Source organism: Primulina tabacum, chromosome 6 (genome assembly GCF_025594145.1).
Source record: "Primulina tabacum isolate GXHZ01 chromosome 6, ASM2559414v2, whole genome shotgun sequence".
NCBI lineage: Eukaryota > Viridiplantae > Streptophyta > Magnoliopsida > Lamiales > Gesneriaceae > Primulina > Primulina tabacum.
In genome coordinates, this window is record NC_134555.1 from 37,953,882 (window position 1) to 37,980,699 (window position 26,818).

At 36.7% G+C, this 26,818-nt stretch overlaps 1 protein-coding gene across 1 annotated transcript in view; it reads left to right on the top strand.

The window, feature by feature from the left end:
* The window catches only part of LOC142549368 (uncharacterized), a 41,789-nt gene that overhangs the window by 12,508 nt on the left and 2,463 nt on the right, over positions 1-26,818 (top strand). The window contains exons 15-36 of the mRNA XM_075658286.1: positions 64-144; positions 11,007-11,083; positions 11,156-11,210; positions 11,302-11,350; positions 11,483-11,620; positions 12,216-12,297; positions 12,487-12,565; positions 15,666-15,712; positions 15,879-16,090; positions 17,021-17,108; positions 17,236-17,355; positions 17,447-17,565; positions 17,636-17,708; positions 17,795-17,914; positions 19,520-19,588; positions 19,689-19,859; positions 19,939-19,986; positions 20,125-20,266; positions 20,359-20,456; positions 25,403-25,547; positions 25,635-25,720; positions 25,793-25,903. Coding sequence (XP_075514401.1) covers positions 64-144; positions 11,007-11,083; positions 11,156-11,210; positions 11,302-11,350; positions 11,483-11,620; positions 12,216-12,297; positions 12,487-12,565; positions 15,666-15,712; positions 15,879-16,090; positions 17,021-17,108; positions 17,236-17,355; positions 17,447-17,565; positions 17,636-17,708; positions 17,795-17,914; positions 19,520-19,588; positions 19,689-19,859; positions 19,939-19,986; positions 20,125-20,266; positions 20,359-20,456; positions 25,403-25,547; positions 25,635-25,720; positions 25,793-25,903 — 2,210 coding nt within the window. The remainder of the gene's footprint in view (positions 1-63; positions 145-11,006; positions 11,084-11,155; positions 11,211-11,301; positions 11,351-11,482; positions 11,621-12,215; positions 12,298-12,486; positions 12,566-15,665; positions 15,713-15,878; positions 16,091-17,020; positions 17,109-17,235; positions 17,356-17,446; positions 17,566-17,635; positions 17,709-17,794; positions 17,915-19,519; positions 19,589-19,688; positions 19,860-19,938; positions 19,987-20,124; positions 20,267-20,358; positions 20,457-25,402; positions 25,548-25,634; positions 25,721-25,792; positions 25,904-26,818) is intronic.

A 26,818-nucleotide genomic window follows, 5' to 3' on the forward strand; every position in this document is an offset into this window, starting at 1 on the left:
CCGACTTCATTTTTTAAATTATTCCTACAATGAATTGACCTAATTGCTTCTTAATGTATGTAGCTCTTCCATGTGGAGCATCCGTTATCATCTCATCAACTGTTTCTCCAGCATTTATCAGACAGCTGGAGCCGCGATTGCATAGTAAGTTTATTATTTTTCTGGTTGTGTTCTTTCGATGAATGAGGGCATACACAATGGAGGATATTTGGGGAAAGGAAGAAATGTTCTCCCTTGTGTCCTCCCACGTGGAATGTCCGAATACAAATGTGTCCGGGCGTTCCATTTTAAAAAATATTATTATTATTTTTTAAATGGAAGATGCAGTGTGAGCTGCACGCTGCAGCCCACCCATGCTGTATGCTTCAGCCTTTTGTTTTCTTTAAAAAACATTAATTTTTTTAAAATTAAAATTTGTTTGACCGAATGAAATTTGATAAATTTAGTAAATGACCGTTGTCAGATTGCTTCAATTTTTGTGTGCACGACTTTTTTTTTTAAAAAAATATTCCTATAAATATACAATTTTTCTACAACCTAAATAACATTCATTTCAACCTCTACACCAATCTTTCTACCAAAACAAAAAAAAAAAACAAAAAACACTCCACCAATTTTTTTCGAAATGGCTCAAAATTTCAGTGAGTGTTTTAGGAATTCTCCGAATACCGTCGAAAATACAAGTGGTGGAAATTCTCGAGTTCGTTCTAATCCTAATCCACAACATTCTCAATTTTCATTTATCCCACCATCCCCAACAAATTATCAACCTGTACCACACCTACCACCATATGCTCATAATGTACTTTCGGGTTTGTATTTTCTGTTTTTATGTTACGTACTTTCGGGTTTGTACTAGTTCTTTTTAAATAAAATTTTAATATTAAATTATTTGTACTAGATAATTGTCAAAAAAATACATTATTCTATATTAAATAAAAAATAATAATGAAAAAATTATAATTAAAATTAATTAAATTAAGATAAAAATAAAAATTACACATCGTTTTTATTTAAATGAAAGTATAAGTGAATATTAATAAAGTGACAGTGGGGCCTATAATGTTGGGTTGGCGTGATATTTGATTGTGAAATATGGGTTATTTGAGGAGTTAGATATTTGAATGTTTAGGAGAAACTTTTGGGTTATTGTGGATGCCCTGAAAAATATTGTCTTCTCAACTGTAGAAAGGATTTTGAGCTTATGAATTGTTGTGAACCCGAATATATTGTGCATAGGGTAATCAAGCCCACAAATCTGGAAATGGGTGGAAGGTGGATATAAAAATGTGAATGAAGATAATAGATTGGGTATTCAGTTATTTTGTTGTGAGGGAAAAATACTTGCTTAGGCTAGGGGAGAGTTCCACTTGGACAAATATTATCTCTGGGTTTATTTAAGTATAATTCTGTACTGTATTCATTTTCTTGATCAGTTATTATTATTATTTTTTTGATCGAAAACTATGATTTTATTATAATAATAGAGAATTATATAAAGATAGCGGATGAGCAATCCACAAAACACCTCACAAGTTAGGGAATGAACTCGACGCTACACTATCGTTATTAGCAAATAAATTTCCAATCTCTAACTAAATATGATATAAACAGGTGATTAAACTGCGGCATCTTAGTCGTCCAAGTCGCAACTCTGAATTTAATCTTCTCCCAAACGTCTTCCATCGACTCCGATATATCTGTGAATATTCTATTGTTGCTCTCCAACCAAATTGACCAAAAAATACAATGAACTACGAAGTACCAAAAGCTCCAAATTCTTCCCCTGGTAAGAAATCCTGGCTCCATAAGAAACATGTCTCGTGACCTGCTTGGAAAAGCCCATTCAAAACCCAACTTTTGCATAGCTCTGATCCAAATACTTCTCGTGAAGGAACAATGCAACAATAAATGGTCTTGATTTTCCTCTTGTTCCCTGCATAAACTACACCATTGTGGACATAAGGCGTAGCCGGGCCAATGTTTTTGCAAAGCATCACAAGTCTGCAATTTCTCCAAAGCCACGATCCACGAGAAAACTTGAACCTTATGCGGGATATGTACTTTCCAGATGTTAGAGTAGTAATTGAATAGAGGGAAGTTTGTAACCGGAAAGAAAGAGGAGTAAAGAGAACTAACAGAAAAAATACCAGATGACTCCCCCAACCAAACCCGAAAATCCTCCGTGCCCAAAGACAACCTAAGTGAATCTAAGACCACTAAAAGAATGCTGAACTCACCCAATTCGACGTCGTTTAACGCTCTTCTAAAACGCATATCCCATTGAATGGTTGAATTAACCTGAATATGGACGACAGAGAAGAAATTGATGATCAGTTTATTAATATTAGAGGACATAAGAAAAAGATATGGAAAACGCTCTTTGAACGACAAAACCCTAAACCCTAAAACTTTTTTCCACAAAGAATACCTTTCCACTGAGCATCTCCACCACCATTTCCCTAGAAGCGCCTTATTCCTCAGACGAATATTCCCCAAACCCAGACCTCCCCTGCCCTTAGGTTTGCAAACCTGTTCCCAAGCAACGACGTGGCAATGTGCCTCCCCATTGGCTCCGTCCCACAGAAAATTTCCCATCAGTTTTTCCATTTGTTTTGCCTCCTGGATTGGGACTTTAAAAGGAGACATAAAATATGTTGGCATGGCGCTTAACACCGACTTTATCAGTGTAAGGACCGCCTCTTGAGAGAAATGCCTTTTTCCAACTTGCAAGTTTTTTGGACATTTTGTAAACCACGGGTTCCCAAAACTCAATTTATCGGGTTGCCTCCCAACGGTGCCCCGAGATACTTAATCGGCCACTGCTCTTTTTTACACCCAATCGCTAACGCCAAACCATCGACCTCCGCATCTGAAAAATTTAATCCCAACACAACGCTTTTTTCCAAATTAATTTTCAAGCCCGATTTGATGCCAAATGATTTTATTATTTCCACCAAAGCCATCATATGCCTATCGTATTGAACGAAAAACAAGGTGTCGTCCGCGAATTGTATGAGTGAGATTTTTATTTTATCTCTCCCAACTTCAAGTCCTCTCACTACATTCTCTGTCTTAGCCTTATCTACCAACCACCCCAAACTATCAATCACTAGATTAAACAGGAAAGAGGATAATGGGTCGCCTTGTCTGAGGCTTCTCTCCCTTTTATATTTCTCTCATGGCCTTCCATTGATAAAGATCGAGAAAGAGACATTAGATACACACCTCTTAGGTCCACTTCATCCATTTATCCCCAAACCCTTTCTTTTGTAGCACGAAATCCAGAAATCGCCAGTCGACATTGTCATATAGTTTTCCCAAGTCAACTTTAAGCACCCGTTCTTTTTTCTTTTTCCGTCTATACTCCTCTACTAAATTCTTTGGCGATGAGGCAACAATCTACAATTTGTCTTCCTTTGATAACTGCACACTGGTTTTCTGCTATTGTCTTTCTCAAGACTTTCTTCAACCTGTTTGTCAAGACTTTTACCAAAATCTTGTACAAACTCGTTATCAGACTGATTGGTCTACAGTCTTTAACTTTGGTCTCTTCTTGTTTCTTTGGGATAAGGCAGATGTAAGTTTCATTTGTGATGCCATTAACAATGCCCCCATCAAAAAATTCAGCAAACACTTTCATTCAGTCCGATTTGACCGTATCCCAACTATTTTGATAGAAAGCCAATGTAAAACCGTCCGGCCCTGGAGCTTTGAATCCATCGCTTTCGAACACTGCTTTTTTAATCTCTTCCTCCGAAAACGTCGTCTCCAACTCCTCAGCTTCAAGCCTATCTAATGGACTCTACTCCAAATCGTCGAAACCCACCCCCTCCCCCATCCGATTTCCCATAGAGATTCCTGTAGAAACTGATAATGGCCTCTTCGGTATTTTTCTCCCCTGAAATCGTAGACCCGTCCTCCAGCTCTACCTTGTCTATCATTGATCTATTCCTTCGATTATTAAGTAAAACATGGAAAAATTTCGAATTTTGGTCCCCGTCTCTCAACCATCTAACATTTGCTTTTTGACTTTCCATATGGAACCTTATAATTGACAGAACTTCCAGCTCACACCTTGCCGCCCTTCTATCCTCATGAAGAATATCCGACCAAGTTCCCCCAGCCTCTCGCTCGTCCAACTGTTTGATTTTGTTTAACAACTCCGTGTGTCTGACATTCACATCTCCAAAGACTTCTGTATTCCATTTGGACACCTCAATTTTGATTCCTTTGAGTTTCTTCATAAACTTATATCATTCCCACCCCTGACTAATCTCATTATTCCACCATGCCAAAACTGGTTCTTTAAACTTATGGTGAGACAACCAAGCATTCTCAAATCTGAACGGAGCAGACCTCATCTCAACTTATTGGTATCAAACATAAGCGGTAATGATCCGATGTAATTCTGGGAAGCACCGTCTGTCTGAACTTGGGAAAAATGTCCCTCCAACCCCCGGAGCAGACTCCATCTCAACTTCATGAACTGCCGCATCCTCTTTGGTACTCTGATTTGATCTTCTGCTATAGATTTTTCCATAAGAAGGCAGTAGTGTCTTTGACCCAACTTCACTCAATCTGTTGTCCTGCTTCTCGGCTTCTCTGGTGGTCACGGATTGGATGGGTGAGCTTCTGAAATCTGCTACTTTTTTTGGTGCAATTCTTCATAATATCTTTGTCACCTTTCCTCTCACTGGGGGAGCCGCATTCACGCCCTTCTCTGCTAGTCGTTCTTGTAGTTTCTTCGTAGGCTCAGGACCCTGCACTTCTTCCATCCTTTCCCCTCTACTGTCCGGATTGAAGCCCTTCCTCCTATCTTTCGTGGTTGCAACTTGCTCTGATATTACCCCCAATTCTTTTGTCCCATCAATGGGACAGTTACCCTCAATTTTCCTGCGAATATTTGAATTGCCCCACCCCGCCAAAGTCCGCTTACCATTAACCACGACTTGGGCGTAAGATTGCTGTTCATAAATCTCATATGCTGGTAAGTCGAAAGAATCAACCCAAATTCTAATCTCCGTAGTCAATCCGTTTAACGGGATTTTCATTATACTTTGAATAAATCCTCCTTCTATTCCTTTCACCTTGATCTTGGCTGCCCCTAGGTCTCTGAAGAATAAAGTATTAGCGCTAACATCCTCCAAACCCCCACAATGATCCCCAATAACTTTGAAGATATCAGGCGACCATAAGTTCCAGGTTAATCCAAAGATCCTAACCCAACTGTTGCAGCAATTGTACACCGTGTCCGACGAGTTGATATTTGGCCTCCATTCCTCAAAAACTAAAGACACCCCTCTGTCAAAGAATTCTCTTTTCAAATTTAGACAATATGAACATTCAGCCGGATTTGAAGGCCACCATACAGTTTTATTAGCTTGGAATGGAAATAATTCGACCCTCCTCTTTACAGAATTACCAAGGACAACTTCAATCTGCTCCCACGAAATGTTGACCCTTCCTTTGGTGACGATAAGTGCTTCATGCCAGCTCCTATCCTTCCTGTTCCTACCACTGTCCTCCATGTCCTTCATCTTCCCTCAGCGATAATCCCTCTCATTGTTATTATCTAACTGTGAATGAAATCAGCTCTAACTGGGGCTTTTCCATGATCAAGGATAGGTTCATCCTTCCTCTGAGGATTCCCTGACAATAGCTTGATGAATATGTTGGATATGCTTTTCCACCCTCCTAAGTTGAAAACACTAGGCACATTGATAATCTGCTTTCTGCCCAACGAATTGAATTTGGATATCTCTTAGGAACCTGCCTCTCTTGTTTGCAATTCTCTGTAGTGCAAAGATCGCATTTCTGCCCCTACAACGATAAAAGTCCAAGCACAAAGAGGGAGTGTTGATGAAGTTCTTGAATTTTAAACTGATCCAGCGAGCCTCGTCTCGATAGGTCCAACAAGTAGCTCGCATTCCTGGTTCTTTCAGACCATCGTATCGAGGAGCCCCCATTAACCACCCTCAATGAATACACTTTAAACTCAATCTTAACAATTTCATCCCTATCTGCTGGCTTAAAGATATGCGGCGATAACCCACTGAACCAAGCGTGCATTTCCTCGAAATAGATAAGAAAAACGGCTACCCAGAGTCAAGAGATAGCAACGAAGCGTCACAATGCAGCTACTGGTCAGAAAACGCCATTGACTAGAAGAAAAGAGAACGCTGGAGACAGGAAGCTGATAATTAAAGAGAACACTGGAAGACGCCGATGGAAAATAGTACCAACAAACGACCCGAACGCAAGTGAGCAGAAGGCAGCAGAAAAGAAATGGTGGGGCGATTAAAACAGATGAAGAAAATGAAACAAAATGGTAAAATGAGGCGATGAGCGGGTTACGGCCGGCCGGTGGTCGGCGCCGAAGGCAAAGGAATGGTGCGGTCGACGGTGGTTGTTAGCTGAAGAAGCTGAGAGCGAAGATGAAAGAAAGCCGATATATTGGAAGACGGACGAGAGAGCATTTTGAAAAATTCTCTCTCTAGGGTAATAGCATAGAAGTGAACGAACGGGCCACAATTTAGATTATTATTTATAAATCGTGGTTGCAACACGAATCATGTTTTTGCTGATGTAACCATGCAATTTTGTCTCTTAGATTATACAGTTACTTCTTATTCTTCGTTTTTTTTTCTGCGAAATCAATGTGGTTTTGAATAAGCACCTAAATACATTAGACCGATTTGGAACTTTTTTTAGTCGGTTAGATGATGTTCAATTCACACTCCAAATTTTCAAACTTGAGTCAAATTCTAGCATGTATGGATATTTTTCAAGCTGAACTTGAAATTTAATGATTTTACTATGATCTCTGGAGCTTTTATTTAATTATTACCAGAAAATATTTATTCCAAACTTACAAACATCATTTTGACTTTTTCGAAGAATTCTTTGGGATTTGAGGCAAGCTCTTTCAAATTCTTGTTCTTCTCCTAGAAACATAAGACACTTCTCTAGCTTCCTGTTTTGTGCAACAGCAGTTGCAAGCATTTGAAAGATATATGAATTTTATAGGTCCTGTTATCTCTTTTACCTCTTGATCATCTTGGTTTTTTCTTTTGTAGTTTCCAGAATTTGTAGTTAACTGCATATATTTCTCCTTATATGTGTAGTTTTTTAATCTGATTCATTTTGTTTTTCAAAGTAGTTTTTTTATGATCAATAAATTGATTTGTTGTTTTTTGGATTTAAGCTTAGTTGCATTTAAATATTTCAATATTTTTATGATTTTGAAGATGAAAAATAATTTTTGCCACATTGAACACCAGTCAAAGCTCATTCACTTGGGCTCCAGTCTTGCTTGAGCTCAATATTTCAAATACTGCTCTAGATAGCTCAACTTGGTTCAAGCTTGAACTTGAAGACATTGCTGGTATTCGGTTCGTTTACACCCTTAGAATTTTGATCATGCCTAAGATAAGTAGCAACCAATGTTTCTAGAATGATAGAAAAGACTAAAACTGTTATATATACGTAATTTTCATAGATTATCGTAGTTTGGTAGAGAATGTGAAAATAATGAGTACGATCATTCATCATCAAAATTGGTGGAATTTTTTTACGCTTCAGTTCAAATGTTACAATTGCCACTATAGATACATTTGGTTGTTAATAAAAAGGTGAGGGACTTGATCCCACTAAGTAGTCTACTTTGGAGAAATGGCATCCGATTTGGTTGTGGAATTTACAGATTAAGGTTCATTCGGTATCTCTTTGGTTTCCATAATGTAGCGACGGTAATCATATAAAATGTGTGTTAGGATAGATAGAGCTATTCTTGATTTAAACTGATCAGTCGAGTAATTTTATGTGAAAATGCGGAAATTACTCGAACTGATGCAACGAATATTTTGGTCAAACTAATAAACAAAACATGAAAATATATTAAGATGCGTGTGCCAGAACTTATTGTGTAAAAGTAAATAAATGAATACACAAGCTTGTTTCTCGAAGTTTGATGACCAAATTCCTCTACGTCTACCCTTCTTCCATTGTCGGAAGTAGGGGTGTACGGAAACTTAGCCAAACTTAAAAACCAAATGAAACTGCATGGTTTGGATCGGTTTTTAGTCATTCACGATTTGGATTGGTTTCAAAGAACCAAACCAAAAAAATTGATTTGGTTCAAGTTTTGGATAAAAATAAATTGAACCAAACCAATCCAACTGATTATATTAATATAAAAATTATATAATAAATTCTGTTAATTTAGTGTGATTTTTGTGTGATGTAAAAATATTTTATTTGATTTTTGTTTATATTATATTATCAGAGACCGAAAATTTATTTATTGCAGATTTTAGTCCACACTTAAAGTTTTGTTTTTTTTATAAGTTACAAAACTATGAAATCTAAATAAGTATTTTAATTTATGGTATTTCACTTATAATTATTCTAATCGACAATCAAATAAATGTTAACTCAACTTTTATCAAGTGTCAATTGCTATCTTTTCAAATTATAGTATCTCATGTACTAATTCAATATGAAATTCAAAACTTAAAAATACTCATCCAGACCAAAACGAACCAAATCGAAATTCATGATTTGGTCATGAAAAAATTAAATGCTTGGTTTGAAATTTTGTAAAACCGATAAATGATGGTTTGATTGGAATTTTGATATAAAACCGAACCAAAACGTAATTGAACACCCCTAGCTAGAAGGATTCCACTAGAAGACTTTTATTTATACAAGTCATTTGTGCAAACCCATATCAACTGATGTCACGCTCTCAACTGAGACTTTTGGCATACTCAATCAGTCGATACAACAAGACCCAACTTAATAACGATCGACCAGCCAGAGGACTAGCCTGAAGACCAACTCTAACTTCTACAACCACGTGGAGGTTGAGTGGATGTGCAGTAACTTGCATATTGATCTTTGATGATTTGATGTATACATTGAAGTCATGCTCTGATGCTCGAGGGTGTTTCTTAATTGAGCTGATATGGCGGTGAAGTGTGAGCAAAGATATGAATACTTCTCTGCTTGAGAGATTGAATATCCATGATGTTCTGAAAACTGTGGTGCATTCTTGAATAATGCTGATAGGTGATTTCCGTGTTCTCGATCACTCAATTGATCTTTGGGAATTCTTCCTTTTTTTTATTAGTTTCTTTCAAAAGTCATATTTAATCTTCTCGATGCATCTGTATTGTTGTTTGGAAAAAACTAATGTACTTTGTCCTTTATTGTAGCAGGATTAAATGCTTTTGTTCTTTGAGTCAACGACTATATTATTATTATTATTTTATAAGAAACGATATTTTATTAATTTAATAAGTGTTAATTACAATCAGTGGACTAGTGTGGTCCACTTTCAACAGAAGCTACAAAACATCGATGCTCTATCAATGATACACATAAGCCCAATCTCTCAATATATCTGAGATCGACACGTTCTTAAATTCTTCTTGAGTACCAATCAATATAGCAACTTTGATCTTGATTTTATCTCAGCACTCGTCACTGTTGTCTTCCGTATTCTAAAAAATTCTTTGATTTCTCTCTAGCCACACTGACCAACATATGCCGTGAACCACGACTTACCAAAAAATTCTTCTCCTCCTGCCAATTAGTTGTCCTAGATCCATTGCGAATAAATCATTTGTTGACTTCGGCATCACCCAAAACAAGTACAATTCTTTCAAAGCTCTAGCCCACGAGCCGCTCGTGAATGAACAATGAATGAGCATATGATCATGTATTTCCATATCATTCCTACACAACACACACCAATTGAGGTACATAGAAATTGAGGGCCACTTCTTTTGCATCATCTCTGAGGTCGGCGACTTACCCAAAATCGTTGTCCACAAGAATGCTTGGATCGTTGTTGGAACTGGAACCTTTCATGTAACATAATAATATGGAAAACAGGAAAGCGACTTTAGGGAAAAAATGATGCAAAGAAGGACTTGACTGAGAAAAGACCAGAAGAATCTCACTCCACGCTCAGCTATCATCTACCCCTTCAATCAACCTAATCATATCTAACACACCTAATAACTCAGTCAACTCTAATAACTCCTCATCTCTCACAACCCTTCGAAAATGCAAATCTCATGATTGGGAAGACGACGAATTGTCAAAGTGAACAAAGTATGATATAGGCATATTATGAACCGCGGATAGCTGAAATAAAGGCGGATAAAGATCTTTAAATAAAGAATCCCCCCACCAAATGTCTTCCCAAAACCTAGCATTGTTACCTCCTCTAACCTTTATCGTCATTAATTGTTGAAAAGTCGGGTAAGATCGGGAAATAAACTTCCATGGGCATCTGAATGTCACATTTCTTGCTAAATCCGCATCCCACATCGGTTCTGGCTGGTTTGATATTGTGGCTTGGAACTGATGTATGTCCAGGACTGATCTCTGATTCTTTGTCTTCATAAAAACTTAGTATCATATTAGTGTATTGTGTTGCTGGAGGTGCTGACATTATTGTGCTAATGGTGTGTGGTTGGTACTCGCACAAGTTAAGGTGGTAATATTAGAAATATTTTGTTGTTGTCGATACCAATATGGCTTGATGAGTTGAAAATTTCGTTGCAACAAATGCTTAATTATTATATCTGCTTTCGTGTTATTACCTTTCTTTTTCGTCTAGTTCTCACAACATGGAAGTTAATTCAATTGCCACGACCATTGATCGTCAAAATTGAAAAGGGGCTTAGATGTCAGTTGATCAGAGCTTTGTGCTTGTTCTTAAAGATGACTATTTGTTCCGGTGAGGGTTAACTGTTACCTCCGCAGAGATTATGAGAACAGAATGGGCACACAAATAAAAGGACAAAAATCAGATCAGAAAATTATTTTTCATTTTTTAGGTCCATTAACTTAAAACAAACCAAAGACAAGAATTTTCTGGATCTTTTCATCTTCGAATAATAAATCGTATCCATTGTCATTAACTAATGGCACAAGCTTGCCATTTCAGCTTCTCTCTATTATCATCTTATGTGCCTCTCCACCTTTTATAGATGAAAATAAAAATCTGAAGTTGGTGGATGCTCCTGTGTCTGGTGGCGTAAAGAGAGCTTCCAATGGAACACTTACTGTAAGAATTTATAATGATTCCATTTATATCTTGATCTGAATAGCATATGAAAAGCATTATTATTTGTCTCAGATAATGGCATCAGGGGCAGAGGAAGCTTTGGAGCATGCTGGTTCAGTTCTTTCAGGTGGAAAAAATTTGGCCTATGAAGTTAGCTAAGTTTTACTGTACGCTATAAAGTTTGGAACATCATTTTATGCTTTTTTTTCCTGGTACAGCGTTAAGTGAGAAGCTTTACATTATTGAAGGGGGTTGTGGCGCTGGAAGGTACATCTTAGATTCTAAGTGCCTCTCACTCTTCACTCATTTCAGATAATGATCTCAAGACACATTTGAAACCTCATAATCTTGGGTCAAATCATGATAATTTATTATAATTGGTCCTCATAATATATGCAGTGTTGTGAAAATGATCAATCAACTGCTTGCTGGGGTTCATATTACAGCAACAGCAGAGGCAATGGCATTTGGTGCTCGATTGGGTCTTGACACAAGGTTGTTGTTTGATATCATCTCAGCTAGTGCAGGAACATCATGGTATGTAATGCATTTTCAAAAAAGCAATGCTTGTTGTCATTTCTAGAATTGTCAATCCGTTGCCTGCCCAATAATAATTTTTTTTCCTGGTTTGTAATATCCCACGAAGTAGGTGGGGCATAATGCTTTGTTAACAGTTTATTTCATTTTTTTGACTTAGCTTATAAAATAAGATAGATCAGAATTTTAATGAAATTATAAAGGTAAGGTGTTATTCCTCTCTCTCTCTCTCTCTCTCTCTCTCTCTCTCTCTCTGTGTGTGTGTGTGTGTTTTCCCCCTATTTTCTCATTCTTCTAAAGCAATATCAAATGCTTGATGCCTTTTTTCATCTGATGTGTAGCCTATTGCAACTATTAAAATATGACAAGGACAAGGGTGATGTCTCTTGCATTCATTTCAGCCTAACAATTTGTTTTTTATAATCAATGTCATGGATTGTTATAAATCACAAAAAAATTATAAAATTTTATATTATAAAAATATGAATAGTTATATTTTGTCACTTATGAACAACATATGACTGATCAAAGGTGTACTTAGAAAATGATACTGACTTCATTTAATGTTTGAATTCAAATCCTTGTCTATTGGCAGGATGTTTGAGAATCGTGGTCCGCACATGTTGGAGAATGATTATACTCCACTATCTGCACTCGATATATTTGTGAAGGATCTAGTAAGTCTGAAATCTACCAAACAAAGAAACAAAAAATCTCTTGCTATACCTGCTCTTACATGAATGTTATCTACACGTCCTATACAGGAAATATGCATTATGTCAGTTTATTAGAGAATGTAGCAAGCATAACAAAAGATTTCGAACATGTGTGGTGGCAGTGTTTGAAATATGTACTTTCTTTTACAGGGAATCGTTACTCGTGAAAGCTCGTTTCACAAGGTTCCACTTCCAGTGGCAAATGCTGCTCATCAATTGTTTATATCTGGTTAGCATGCATGAGCTTATTATGTAATTTCATATTTTTTTAATTAGTATATTGTGAAAAGTAGGGGATTGTTGAAAAGAAAATATTTTAAGTGTTAGATAGTGAAAAATATAGGCTTGAATATCCGTTGAAACAAATATAAATTAGAATTTTCTGAAGATAAGTACATAGATTTAAATATATCTAAGATTCTAATCAAACTTGAGTAATGCATTTTTATAGGTTTAAAAGAAAATGACTGACTGAATAATTAAAAATGTTCATGTTATTTCTCTAATATAGAGGAGATGTTCTGCAAATTAATGGGACTGCCAATATCCAATACCTAAAGTTCACAACCCACAATTGAAGATAAACATATTTTCTAACAGAACAAAAAAAATTTCTGACGCTCGCTATGAAGCTTAAGAATATGAATCAATACTTCTCATCTTAGAACAAAATGTTGAAAATAAGCGAGCTGCCAATTACAAAGATATTTACAATCTGTTCTGAAAAAGTGCAAGGGTACCGCTGATTATCTTGTCAATTACAACATCATTAAGAAAATGATAATACATCTCAATATGTTTGGTCCTCTAATGGAATAGAGATTAGCTGCTTAATTGTCACATTGATAGGATATTGGAATTGAACAATCTATACTCGCTTTAGTAAGCAAAATTTTCATCCGCATCAATTCACATGTTGCATTAGCCATGGCTCTATACCCTGCTTTTGAGGTAGACATTTAAACCACTTTTGCTTCTTACTACACCGAATCACCATATTTCCTCCAACATAATCACAATAATTTGATATAGATTTTCTATCGACAATCATCTACATAATCAGAGACTAATATACTTTCACATTTAAATGTCTTTTTCTCTATGAAATAAGCCTTTTCTAGGAGAGTTTTTATATTTAACAAGCCAATCTTAGGCTTATGCATAAATTGGCTTATGCATAAATTGGCTTCAACTCCTGCAGCAAATGCAACAACGGATATAGTGAAAAGTCAAATATATAAGTTTTCCGACAAGTCAATGGTTTATTTTCAACCTAGAAATCATCAATTTACAGTCATAAATTACTATGAAATATCTTTTTTTATAAGAAACGGTATTTTATTAAATACTTAATAGCTTTTATTTACAATAAACGGATTAGTAATCCACTTACGACAAAAATTTAGGCAAGACCCTAGTCCTATCGTTAATACACAAGAGCCCAATCTCAATAAATCTGAAATTGAGACATTCTGGAAGTCTACATGAGATCCAATCCAATCAGATATTTTGATTTTGATCTTTTCCCAGCACTCTTCCCTCATATCTTCAATGTTGTCAAAATTCTTCTATTTCTCTCTATCTGTACGGACCAACATATGCAATGAATCAGCACTTTCCAAAAAAAATTTGTCTCTCTTGCCGAAATTGTGTAAGATCTACATCGAATAAATCTTCTAATGATTTAGGCAACACCCAAACCAATCTCAATTCTTCTAAAGCTCTCGCCCACAACTCACTCGTGAATGTACAATGAATCAACATATGATTATACGTCTCTCTATCATTTCGATACAACACACGCCAATTTGGGCACAGAGTACACGTGGGCAATCTCTTTTGCATCATCTCCGAAGTCGGCAACTTACCCAGAACTGTTGTCCGCAAGAATACTTGAATATTTGTTGGAACTGGAGCTTTCCATATAACTTTGTAAAATGGAAAAGCGGGAAAGATACTACTCGAAAAGAAAAACTCAAAGAAAGATTTGACTAAAAGACCTGACGCATCCCCACCCCACACATGAACATCATCTACCCCTTCAATCAACATGATTTTATCTAACTCTCCTAATAACGCACTCAAACGCAACTCCTTATCCTGCAAAACCCTCCGAAAATACAAGTCCCAAGAAGAAGAAGAGGACGAATTATCAAATAACGCAAATGAGATATAGACATATTATGAACCGAAGAAAACTGGAATAAACACGGATAAAGATCCCGAAAGGAATAATCTCCCTTCGAACAGATGTATGTCGCATTGATAATTCCATTTATATTACTCCCTTCGAAGAACTCACTGAAGATCTTCATTATATCTCTTTAACAATATCCCAACAATCCTGAAAAAACGCCTAGGTAAATCTATCCGGTCCCGGAGCCTTACAACCATCATCAAACACTGCCTTCTTGACCTCATCTTCTAAGAAGGGTTCCTCAAGCTCTAGACTGAGCTCACTATCAATGGGGCACCACTTTATTCCTCAATACCCCATTCTCTAGTTTCTGTTTTACTGTACAACTCGTCGAAAATTTTAACTATGATTGATACTATTTGACCTCATCAACGATAACCGACTCGTCATCCCTTTCAAATTTATTGATGGAAGCCTTACTCTTCCATTGATTTAATAGAGAATGAAAGAACTTTGTATTTTGATCCCATTCCTTAACCCATTTGACCTTCGCTTTTTGATTGCTCATCTGATTCATTCGATACACCATTTCTTCTAACACCCATTTTGCTTCCTTCCTTTCGGTCGCCATCTCCTCAGATCCCCACTCCTCACTCTCCGACTCATCCAACCTTCTAATTTTTTCTCTCATTCCAGCCTCCCTCACCTCAACTACCCTGAAAACCTCCTCATTCCATCTTCGAATATCACATTTAATAGCTTTGAGTTTCTCATAAATTTGTACACCTCCCATCCCTGAAAATCTGCATTATTCCACCATGACAAAAATAATGGTTTGAAACTCTTGTGCTTCAGCCACACATTCTCAAATCTATAAGGAGGGGCCCCCATTTATACTTTTCAGTATCCAAAATAATTGATAGTGATTCGAAATAATTCGTGGTAGAACTGTTGTCTATAAGATGGGTATATTTCCACCTATCCTCCCATGAATAAGGCCCGCAAATTTGACCAAGTGAATTTTGCGTTCAATGAAGGTGGATCACGCAACTACGACTGGGAACTAACTTTCAAAAGCTGTCTTTCCTTGTGAATTTTTGTATGATGAAATGGATAGTTCCCGGTGGTAAAAGTTTATTGTCTGACCTCAAAGTTTCTAATTCAAGGTGACCCGGAATGTTTCCTGGTGCAGGTTCTGCTGCTGGATGGGGCCGAATTGATGATGCAGGCGTAGTGAAGGTTCATGCTTCTGCTGTCTCTTCTTCAAATGTTACTTTGTTGATTGTTGCCAAATACAGAGATGAGTTAGATGTTAAAATATATGAATATCTTGTGGTTACAGGAATACATACAGCAATATCAATGGAATTTTTGTTTCCTTTTTGTAAACTGTTAAATTTAGTAGGTTTATGAGATGATTTCGGGAGTCAAAGTTGAAGGAAAGCCTCATGTTCTAAGTAAAGAACATGTCCTTCGAGCCCTACCATCCGAATGGCCCACTGATCCTGTTGAGAATATACTTAACCTTGCCCAGAAAAATCTGAAAACATTGGTTGTTTTGGATGACGATCCAACTGGAACTCAAACCGTTCATGACATTGAGGTATTGACAGAATGGTAAGTCAGTAAATCAATTAAGCATGTTTTCTTTCTCCAAAATAATGATGAAGGCCCAGTTAAATTCTTGGTTGAACAAGTTATTGATGTTGAAAATGGTTATTTACTCATATTGGAATATGAGGTGGACTTCGATGGAGGAGAAAGAAGTCTTTTACAATTACTTTTAAGGAGAATGGACTTGAACACAAAGAATTGGCTCTTTTATGGGATCTATTAGGAAGCAAGGCTTTTTCCTTGATGATATTGCCTACATAATTTGAAGTGCTCGTCCAAATGAATTTAAATAAAATTGAGTTAATGATTTGTCATGATATCCCCACTTTACGGGAATTGAAAACTTCAGATGATGCACCTGTTTATGACATAGAACATGCGTATATCTTGTTTTTTGAATGACTCACTCACAGTAAAATATATATGACGAGGCAAAAAAAGGAGGCATAAAAATAATTAGAAATGAAGAGAAGTTTTTTGTTTGATAGCTCAATGATTTGCATCTCTGAGGCAGAAAACTAATTTTTTTGGCCATGTTTTTGTTGTTCTAGTTAGTGTCGCAACCGTTGTGCTCATACGCTACAATGATGTATCCCTACATACATTTTAGATCTATTATCTCCACGGATAGCAATCATCATGCCAAAGTATGATTCAGTGAACCGCCGATAAAAGAAGAAAACAGAAAATAAAACTTAGTTTTGAATAATATAAGCGCATAATCATAAAAGGTCTGTATATTTAATTTGTTTTTCATTAAATTAAACATATAAATTTAAGTTTGTCAAATCCCTTTTCTATCATCTTAAACATGCTAATCAGATCTTGAGGTAACTGAATGATTTACCTAATGGTACTTAGATCTGGTGCTTGATACTTCATCTATAATTCTTCATCCAGTAATGTGCTATTGACATTTTGCTTTATTTTCAGGAGTATTGAGTCACTTGTCGAACAGTTCGATAAGAAGCCTAAGTGTTTTTTCATTTTGACAAATTCACGGTCATTGAGCCCTGAGAAGGTAAAATAACGGCACTATTTTCATTGATGATTTCCTTTTCCAACTTAAAAAAAGAGGTTGGTTATACTCCAGAAGCTAGTTTTTCTCTGTGACTTATGTAGTTATAATAGAGCTCTTCTTGATATAGGCCAGTACGCTAATAGTGGAGATCTGTAGCAATCTGTCTACTGCTGCAAAGATGGTGGACAAAACTGACTACACTGTCGTTCTGAGAGGGGATTCTACATTAAGAGGACATTTCCCGCAGGCAAGGACATAGACCATACGAATTGCCTTTACTGTTGAACATTTAAATCTTGACATGCTCGCAGCTTGATGAACTCCTTCCATATGTATAGGAAGCAGATGCGGCTGTTTCTGTAATTGGTGAGATGGATGCGTGGATAATTTGTCCCTTCTTTCTTCAAGGAGGCCGTTATACTATCGGGGACATACACTATGTTGCAGACTGTGACAGGTATTATTCTGTCTCTTTGAGCACATAAATTCCACTTATTAGAATGAGTTAAGAAGCATAGTGTCTACAGGCTCATCCCTGCAGGTGAAACAGAGTTTGCTAAAGATGCCTCATTTGGCTACAAATCTTCAAATCTACGAGAGGTGTGATTTTTTAACGTCCCTGACTCAAAATACCACAATACATTACATGAAGCACGGTTTAAGTACATATTAGTTGGGTATTCCAGTGGGTGGAGGAGAAAACAGGGGGTCGCATACCAGCAGACAGTGTTGCATCCATTTCTATCCAATTATTGAGAAAAGGAGGGCCTGAAGCTGTTTGTGAATATATCTGCAGTTTAAAGAAGGTACAAATTGTGAGGCATATTGATAAGATCTGTAGACAAAGTACTATTATTAATTCTTTTCTTGTTTTCTACTAATTGAATCTTTCAAATCATCTATGTCAAGCTCAAGCTAGTGTCTTGAGTTTTGGTGGGTTTGGGTCTCAGTAGATAATGGGAACCGCTATAAAGTTGAATACATTTAATGTCTTGAGTTTGGCTAGGTTAGGTTTCAGTAGATACCTGGAACCGCTATAAAGTTGAACACATGAGCAATGAAATTTTTAGAAAATATTTATTGTGCCATAAACTGGGGGATCAAGAGATAAAGTTAGGGATTGGTGTTTTATTCGCTTTTGAAGAGTTTCTTGATTTTATTTCTTGAGTTGGGTCGTGGATCGCTCATCCACTTTGTTATGTAACCTAAATTAAGATTATTATAATAAAATGATAGTTTCTGATAAAAAAAAAAGAGATAAAGTTATGGAGATGTTTTGTTCCAATATAATTTTTATGGATGCAGATATAAGTGCAAACATTAGCAACCATGATCAAACAAGAGTGCATGGGCCTGTGTATGAGAGGGAGTAAGGAAGGTTGATGTGGTGATGTCTTATCTAGTTTTTAGTCATCCCTCTACTTTCTTCTCCAACAAATAATGTCCGGAGGCTGGATGAAGTCAAACAAATCAAACCATGTAATTTTGGCTAAGAACGGATGAGGATTTTATTTTCTAAATAATGCAAGCAATTTTAATTTTATATCCTTTTCCCTATAAAATATCATCGTAAAAAATCAACCACAAGTTTATGGGAGTTTTACTTCTCTATTAGAAGTTTTTTGCACCTTTTAAAATGAATTCCCGAACGTTTTCCATGGAAGAGTAGAGATCTGATTGTATCAATGTACTTGAGATTGTTTTCAGTGCCATTTGATTCCTCAACAATCTCTTGTAAATGATTAGAATTAGGACAAAGAGCGAAAACTGTTTTATCTTGAACACAGAAGAAAATGAAACTTTGTATCTAGCAGAATCACATTTCGAGTTAACCGAAGAGATGGTACATTATGGTTCAAACCAAATAAGGAATGATCATGGTATGATTCATTCCCTGCTGGCCGACAGGTGTGTCAAAACTTCTTGTAGTCTTAGCTTTCGGTCTTATTCTTGGTATTAACATCAATGTGACATATTTGATTCTAGGACTCGTAACTTTATGCACTAATTGGATGATAGGTTTGTCTCACACAAACAGTTTAAAATATTTGACTTGTATCATCGCCACCAACTGTATTTTTTGGTACAAAGGTAGTTGCTAGATTCTACAATCTCTTTTCACCGTACCTTATTCGAGAAAGTTCCCTTCAGGCTATGACATAGTAAAATGTTCAGCTTTTTGTCTCCTGGATTCCACTGAGCTTAAAGGTCCAAAAACCTGTTTATTGTCTAGCAAGGCATATTTTTAGTGCTTTGTGCAACATTATTCTTATTGTTGATATTTTTACTATTAATGTATCTGATGTTTAGTTGGTCAAGAAACATTAGTCCAATCTATTTTTGTGAATTCTCTCTCCTGATTTCTTCAGATTTGTATTCTGAAGCCTTGAGTTGTATTTTGGATGAAACAGGGATCTACTTGCATAGTAAATGCTGCTAGTGATAGAGACATGGCTGTATTTGCAGCAGGAATGATTCAGGTTGATATTTTTCTATGTGAACTGTTAGCTCTTTCACGTGCAGCTGTAGTCACAACAAACATGAAAGGCGTTTTTTCACGAACCTGCGTCCCGTTTATAGGCTGAACTACTGGGTAAGAGCTTCTTATGCCGGACTGCTGCTAGTTTCGTTTCTGCTCGTGTTGGAATCATTCCAAAAGATCCATTATTGCCCGGTGATCTTGGAATATCCTCACAGAGGACTGGTGGACTTATCATTGTTGGCTCCTACGTTCCCAAAACGACAAAACAGGTTAATGTTGCTATGTTAGCCTGTTAGTTTGATTATTAACCTCGAGTTTCCAACATAAGCAAAATTCCCTAATCCTCAGGTCGAAGAGCTGCTATTGCAAAGGCTTCATACCTTGAAACAGATCGAGGTTTTTAGATGTTCATCAATTGAAAACTATTTTTGATGCTTGTTGAGAAAGAGAAGTTTCAAATAATAAAGTGAATGAAAGGAGAGGAAGTCCAACATTTACTCCTGAATTTTTCCTTGTATTGTTAATTGCCAAAAGGTTTCTGTTGAAAAAGTTGCCGTGAAATCTTCAAATGAAAGGGAGGAAGAGATCAATCGCACAGCTGAGGTTGCTGATGTTTACCTTAGAAGTGGCAAAGATACTCTTGTAATGACTAGCCGGCAGCTTCTTGTCGGAAAAAGTGAGTTAGTTCTATTTTATCATATCACCACGTCAAATTCCTATATTCCATATGCCATATAGTGAATTTATCAAACCTCATTGTGCCTGCAGCTGCTTCCGAAAGTTTAGAGATCAATTCTAAAGTCAGCTCCGCCCTAGTGGAAATAGTGCGGCAGATAACTACAAGACCTCGTTTCATCCTTGCAAAGGTACTTCTCTCATGAAGATCTGGATTGTGAACAATGCTAATGGTTGCCTTATTGTCGCAGTACAGCTTGATGGGAAAAGTCAGTCATTTTTAGATCTTCCATAACTTGTTTAATCCCCAATACTTCGCACACTTCTTGTGCCATGGACCTGAATTCTGTCTCCCCACTGCTTCTTGCAAATAGTCCTTGTTTTTTGCTTCTCCATGTTACCAAGTTGCCCCACACAAATGTACAATAACCAGAGGTTGATCTTCGATCCGTGACTGATCCTGCCCAATCAGCATCTGTATACACTTAAACTTCTCGTTTCTTATTTTTTTTCAAGAGCAGTCCCTTCCCTAGAGTTCTCTTTAGATATCTCAGAATTCGATATACAGCTTCAAAGTGTATTGCACTCGGTGAGTGCATAAATTGGCTCATCATACTTAATGTGAAGGCAATGTCAGGACGTGTGTGAGACATATAAATAAATCTTCCAACCAAATCTTCATGTATCCACTACAGCTCCATTGTTGCTTTCTCCTAGCTTCACATTGGATTCTGTAGGAGTATCTAATGGTTTTGCATCCACTCATCGATGTGTCCTTCAAGAGATCCAGAATATATTTTCTTTGGGACACCGTGATTCTTATTTTGAACCTTGCTACCTTCTTTCCAAGGAAATATTTCAACTGCCCCTAGTCCTTCTTCTCTCACTCTCTTGCCAAGCTCTTCTTTAACTTGTTTGTCTCTTCTATATCATCACTGTCAGTATTATATCATCAACATAGACAATTAATATTGAAATCTTTCCATTATTGGACCTTTTTGAAGAGAGTATGAATTGTCTTTGATAGTAGCCTTGGCTTCTCATAGACTTTGTGAACCTTTCAAACCATGCTCTGGGAGACCGTTTCAGTCCATAGAGTGATTTCTTTAGCCTACACACCTTTGGTCTAAACCAATCTGTAATCCAGGTGGTGGTTACATGTACATTTCCTCTTCTAGATCACCATTTAGAAAGACGTTCTTCACATCTAATTGATTTAATGGCCAATGTAGATTAGGAGCAGCAAAGAGAATAACTCGAAGTGTATTGAGTTTGGTCACTGGAGAGAGTTTATGTATAGTCAACTCCATATGTTTGGGTGAAGCTTTTGGCAACCAACCGTGCTTTATACCGTTTCAGAAATCCATCAGAGTTGTATTTTGGGGAAAATACCCACTTACACCCTACAACAGATTTCCCACTCGGTAGATCAGCCTTATCCCATGTAGAGTTTTTTTCCAAAGCTCTCATCTCCTCATAAATCGCCTATCTCCATTCGGGGATCTCTTAAGCTTCTTGTACATTATTAGAAATACTAATGGCATTTAACTGAGGACAAAAGAACAACAGAAGGATAACAATTTTTATAAGATACCAAGTTTGAGATTGGGTATTTTGTGCATGACTGAGTATCTTTTCTCCAGGCAATGAGAAGATCAATGTTGTTTTCAAGAGTAGTCGGAGACATCATTCTGAGTTTCATGATCAAGCCCACGAGTTGACTCATGGCATTGTTGAATGATATGGTCTCCCCTTTTTTTTGAATCCTTCTTCCTTGTAAAAACCAACCTTTTGAAATGTTTCTCACCTGTCTCCATTGTTGTGTTGGATTGACTAAAATTTGGCATTTCATAGTTTCCCAATTCTATATTAAAATCAAACTCGGTTAGGTGCTCATCTTCATTATCTCTGGACTCCTCCTGAAGATGAGGGGTGTAAATAGACTTGCCTTCAACGAATGTTACATCCATGGAGATTAAAATATTGTGTAATAGGGTCAAAGCACTTGTACCCCTGTTGGTTTACATGATAACCAACAAAGATACAATCTTGTGCCTTTGGCTCCTATTTCGAAATACTAGGATCAAAGTTATGAACAAATGCTAGACTACCAAATATTTTCAGAGGGATTTTAGTCAGAAGACGCGTATTGAGGAAGCTCTTTTGAAAAATATTCACGGAGGATTGAAAATTCAATATTCTGGATGGTAGTCAATCATCAAATAAGTGGTTGTCAAAACACCCCCCCAAAGATACTCCGTCACTTTAGTTTCAAAACTAATCGAGCAACTTCAAGGATATGTATGTTTTTCCGTTCAGCCACACCATTTTGTTGAGGTGTATGGGAACAAGAGCTTTAGTGAATGATCCTTTGTTCTAGCATGTTGTTAAAGTATTCCCTCCCATTATTACTTCGAAATTTTTTTATCATAGTGTGAAATTGAGTCTGAATCATTTGATTATTTTTTTTAAATGTAACTCCTGCATCGGACTTATCTTTCAAAAGGAAAACTCAAGTCAGACGTGAATGATCATCAATGAAAAACACAAACCACCGTTTATCAGTAATTGTTTTTATTTTGCATGGTCCCCAAACGTCACTGTGAATAAGTAAATGATGTGAACTTTTATAAAGTTGAGACGAAAAATTTGACCGATGATGTTTGGTTAACTCACAATATTCGCAATGCAAAGTAAAAATATTTTTATTGATAAACAAATTGGGAAACAATCTTTTCAAATAAATAATGTCCGAATGACCTAACCGTCTGCCATAATAAAATATCATTGACACTCGAGTAGGAGACTGAGTTGAGACACTTGTCCAGATCACGTCTTCCAAGCAAGGATTCGGCAGCAAGGGAGTAAAGGCTGTCATCTTGTCTAGCATTGCCAGTCCCGAGGACGAATCCTGAAATTTACGATGAGAAGACATAAATATGACTCGACACTTAAGATCAAAAGTGAGTTTTCTGATTGACAAAAGATTTTTAGGATAATAGGGGAACGTGAAACACATTTGTCAGAGTCAAATAAGGGGAAATAACGACAGTTTCTTTCCTTACGGCGGACCTCAGAAAACACTTCCCGAAGGTTGGGCAGGTTTTCGCCCAAGTACACGGCCTCGTACCTCATCTAGATCCTTATTTAATCCTGCAAAGAAGACAAACATCTTGTGTAGGTCCAATTTTGCCTTGTATCGCGTACAGTCCTTGATACTCTCCCACTCATCTACATCGAGGAGGTCCAATTCCTGCCATAGAACTATGAACTCGTTGTAATAAGTTGCGACATCTTTGTTGTCTTATTGCATCTGCCATAAACGACTATTTAGCTCATACAGTTGGGAGTAATTTTCAGAATCGGAGTAATTTTCTCGGACCGCCTCCCAAACCTCACGGGTCGTGGGTAAAAAGATGTATGGTTTTCCGATTGCCGGCTCCATATAATTGATTAACCATGCAGTGACCAACGAATTCTCGAAACGCCGCTGCTTATATTTCTGGTCAATCGAACTCGGGGCTTTCACTTCGTTGTTTACAAACCCTAGTTTGCCTTTCCCATCAATAACAAGTCAGACTGATTGTGCCCACTCCTTGTAATTCTTCACATTCAATTTGTGAATCATTATTTGAAGGGAAGAATATGAGGGAGTGACATGTGACTGGGTTCCACCATTGTCACTACCGGAACCCGTGCCGACCATGGCTACTTTAAAATTCATGGTTGATCCCTAGCGGCTCTGATACAATGCTGAAAAATATGGCATACATTGAAGGAGAAAATATTCTCTTAATTTCGAATACATTAAAGTCATGGATTGGTACACTTTCTATAAATCAAAAAATAAAATCAAATCCCAACAATCTGAGAAATATCATATCATATCAATGATATAGGATCCTAGTATAAAATAAACCCTGTCGAATCCTAGCTACTCGACAACATTTTTGCTGTAAGGTTTCAAATTATCGTGCTTCACTATTTATTAGCCATGTAATGACTTTTTTTACACCCCTGGGCCTTGGTTTTCATGTAAATGTTTTACTCGAGAACTACAGTTGACATCATGCTATCAAATAGTTAAACTTTCTTCTTTTCATATTTATAGACTTAATTTTCCTTCGTATGATTTATGCAGATACGATCTGCAATTTAATAATCTAATGCTCCTCTGTTCAAAAGTTATCTTCTATACATGACAATGAAATTGTGTTCCAGACGCATCTGTAGTCTGTAGACCATGTTGAAACATGTTACATATTCAGCACATTAAATATGGGTCCCATTGACACGAGTTCCATATGTAATACTGAAGAATCATACTTCTTGTTTGTATGTGAGGAAGCATGCAAACAACAGATGATTTGAAGAATCTTCTAAGAGAGGCTAATAGGGAACCTAGTCTCAGAAAAAACAAACGACAAATGGCAGGAACTGAATAAACAACTGATTATAGCTTTAGATCCAGACAAACTCATTCTTCTCCTGAGGAGCATTGCCTCAAGCATCCCTATCATGGTCAACCCAATCTTTGGGCTTTGCCTCTGCCATTTCTTTTTGTCCTCTTCATTCTATAATGGGTAAACAAAGTAATAAAGGACCTGAAAAGTGTGGCTCTGCATGTTTTTCTTTTCTTTTTTGAAACAGGCTATGCATGTTTCATGTATGGCATGCATGTATGTTCCTAGCTCCGAGCCTGAATACTTAAAACCGTGTTTGAGTGTCAAGGCTTCAATATTGGTCAAACTCCCATTTATCCGGCTTTTCATGAGATTCAACATATTATAATTCGGGGTACTTGTTTATATTTGTTTGTAACAAGTTTTAGTTGTTCTATGTTGATTCCTTCTCATATTATTTGAATTTTGACAGCATATGTCAGGTATTTAGTTTTTTGCAAATTTATTTTATACAGACCAATACCCTCATTTTAGTGGTCCTCTTTACCGGTTCTGATCCACTTTCAACTTTTTGGGAATATACTCGTATATTGCCATTAATTTTCTATACCCTCAAGTTTGTGCAAACCTTGTTTTCGCTCTACTCTTAGTGTTCTTCTTTAAGATATATAGATAGATTGAAACACCAGAATGTTAGCCATGAATGTTGTTAATTAAAAGCATTCATATCATAGGGTGGAATTACTTCTTCAGACCTCGCGACAAAAGCTCTAGGAGCAAAACGAGCCAAAATAGTTGGTCAAGCTCTGGCAGGTGTACCCTTATGGCAGCTAGGTCCTGAAAGCAGACATCCAGGCGTTCCATACATTGTTTTCCCAGGTAATGTGGGAAATTAGACATCTCATCATCAGTTCATATTGGACATTGAATTTTATATTGTTATCCTATAATAATTGCATTTTCTAGGAAATGTTGGCGACAGTAAAGCTGTAGCTGAAGTAGTAAGTCGTTGGACGCATCCGGGAAGACTCTCAACTAAGGAACTTCTTCTTGTAAGATTCATTTAGCTATTGTAGTTCTAATTGGCTCTCATTCAGATGCCGACTAGCTGGTGTGTAATAAAGAATGCAGAAATGGGTGGATATGCTGTTGGAGCCTTTAATGTCTACAATATGGAGGGAGTTGAGGCAGTTGTTGCTGCAGCAGAGGAACAACGAAGTCCTGCTATTTTACAGGTTTGAATTGGCGACAACCTTTATAATTCAAGATTTCAAATTTTTAAAATTTTGCGGTTTCTATTTACTTTTGCTATATCTCCGTTCATACAATCACTATTGTGCCCAAAAGTTTGTTTGATTTGCTGAACACAGATTCCCAAAGTTTTTTTCTTTAATGATCTTGAAAGATTCTTGTGTTTTTAACTATTATGGACTCAGATTTTAAATCCTAATTTTCCATTTACCATGAGCATAGAAGAGTATAAGTGCCTTTAGCTACACATGACATGCTTTGAAGTTACCAACCATCTTTTACAGCACGACACTTGCCTCCGTTGATTTCAAAAACGTAGAAATATAGTGTGAGATATATTTTAATTGGTTCAGGCATGATCCATCAGATAATTGACTGAAATGCCCAAACTCTTATTGATCTTATTGGTTTGGAATTCAATAGTACCTCTTTATATGGTTTAAAATATCTTCAAATAAATATGAGAGGAAATCTTGACCAACTAGATACAAATATATATTAGAATCTTAATGATATCAAACCTTGTCCCAAAACATATTATTTGGTAACATTAATACTTTCTCTCAAGTTGAATCTGCTCTTACACCGTATTTGATTCAAAACAAGTTACAAAAGATAAAGGCAGAGATCTCATAATATGCAGACTTCATTTTTGTGTCCACAGAAGCTAGACAAATAGAAATCTATAAGTAGATATTGAAATCATGGGGCTGAATTTGTAACCGGAACCGGATTTCTTTTTTAGATTACAACTATGAAACCACGCTTCAATGTAAATTGTAGAAATATAGCAAATATAGAGCGAACACAAGAAATAATTCATGACATTCATGCGATTCATCTGATCATCGGCTATTAATAATTGCGAATTACATTAGATGGGATGTGGGAGGAAGATT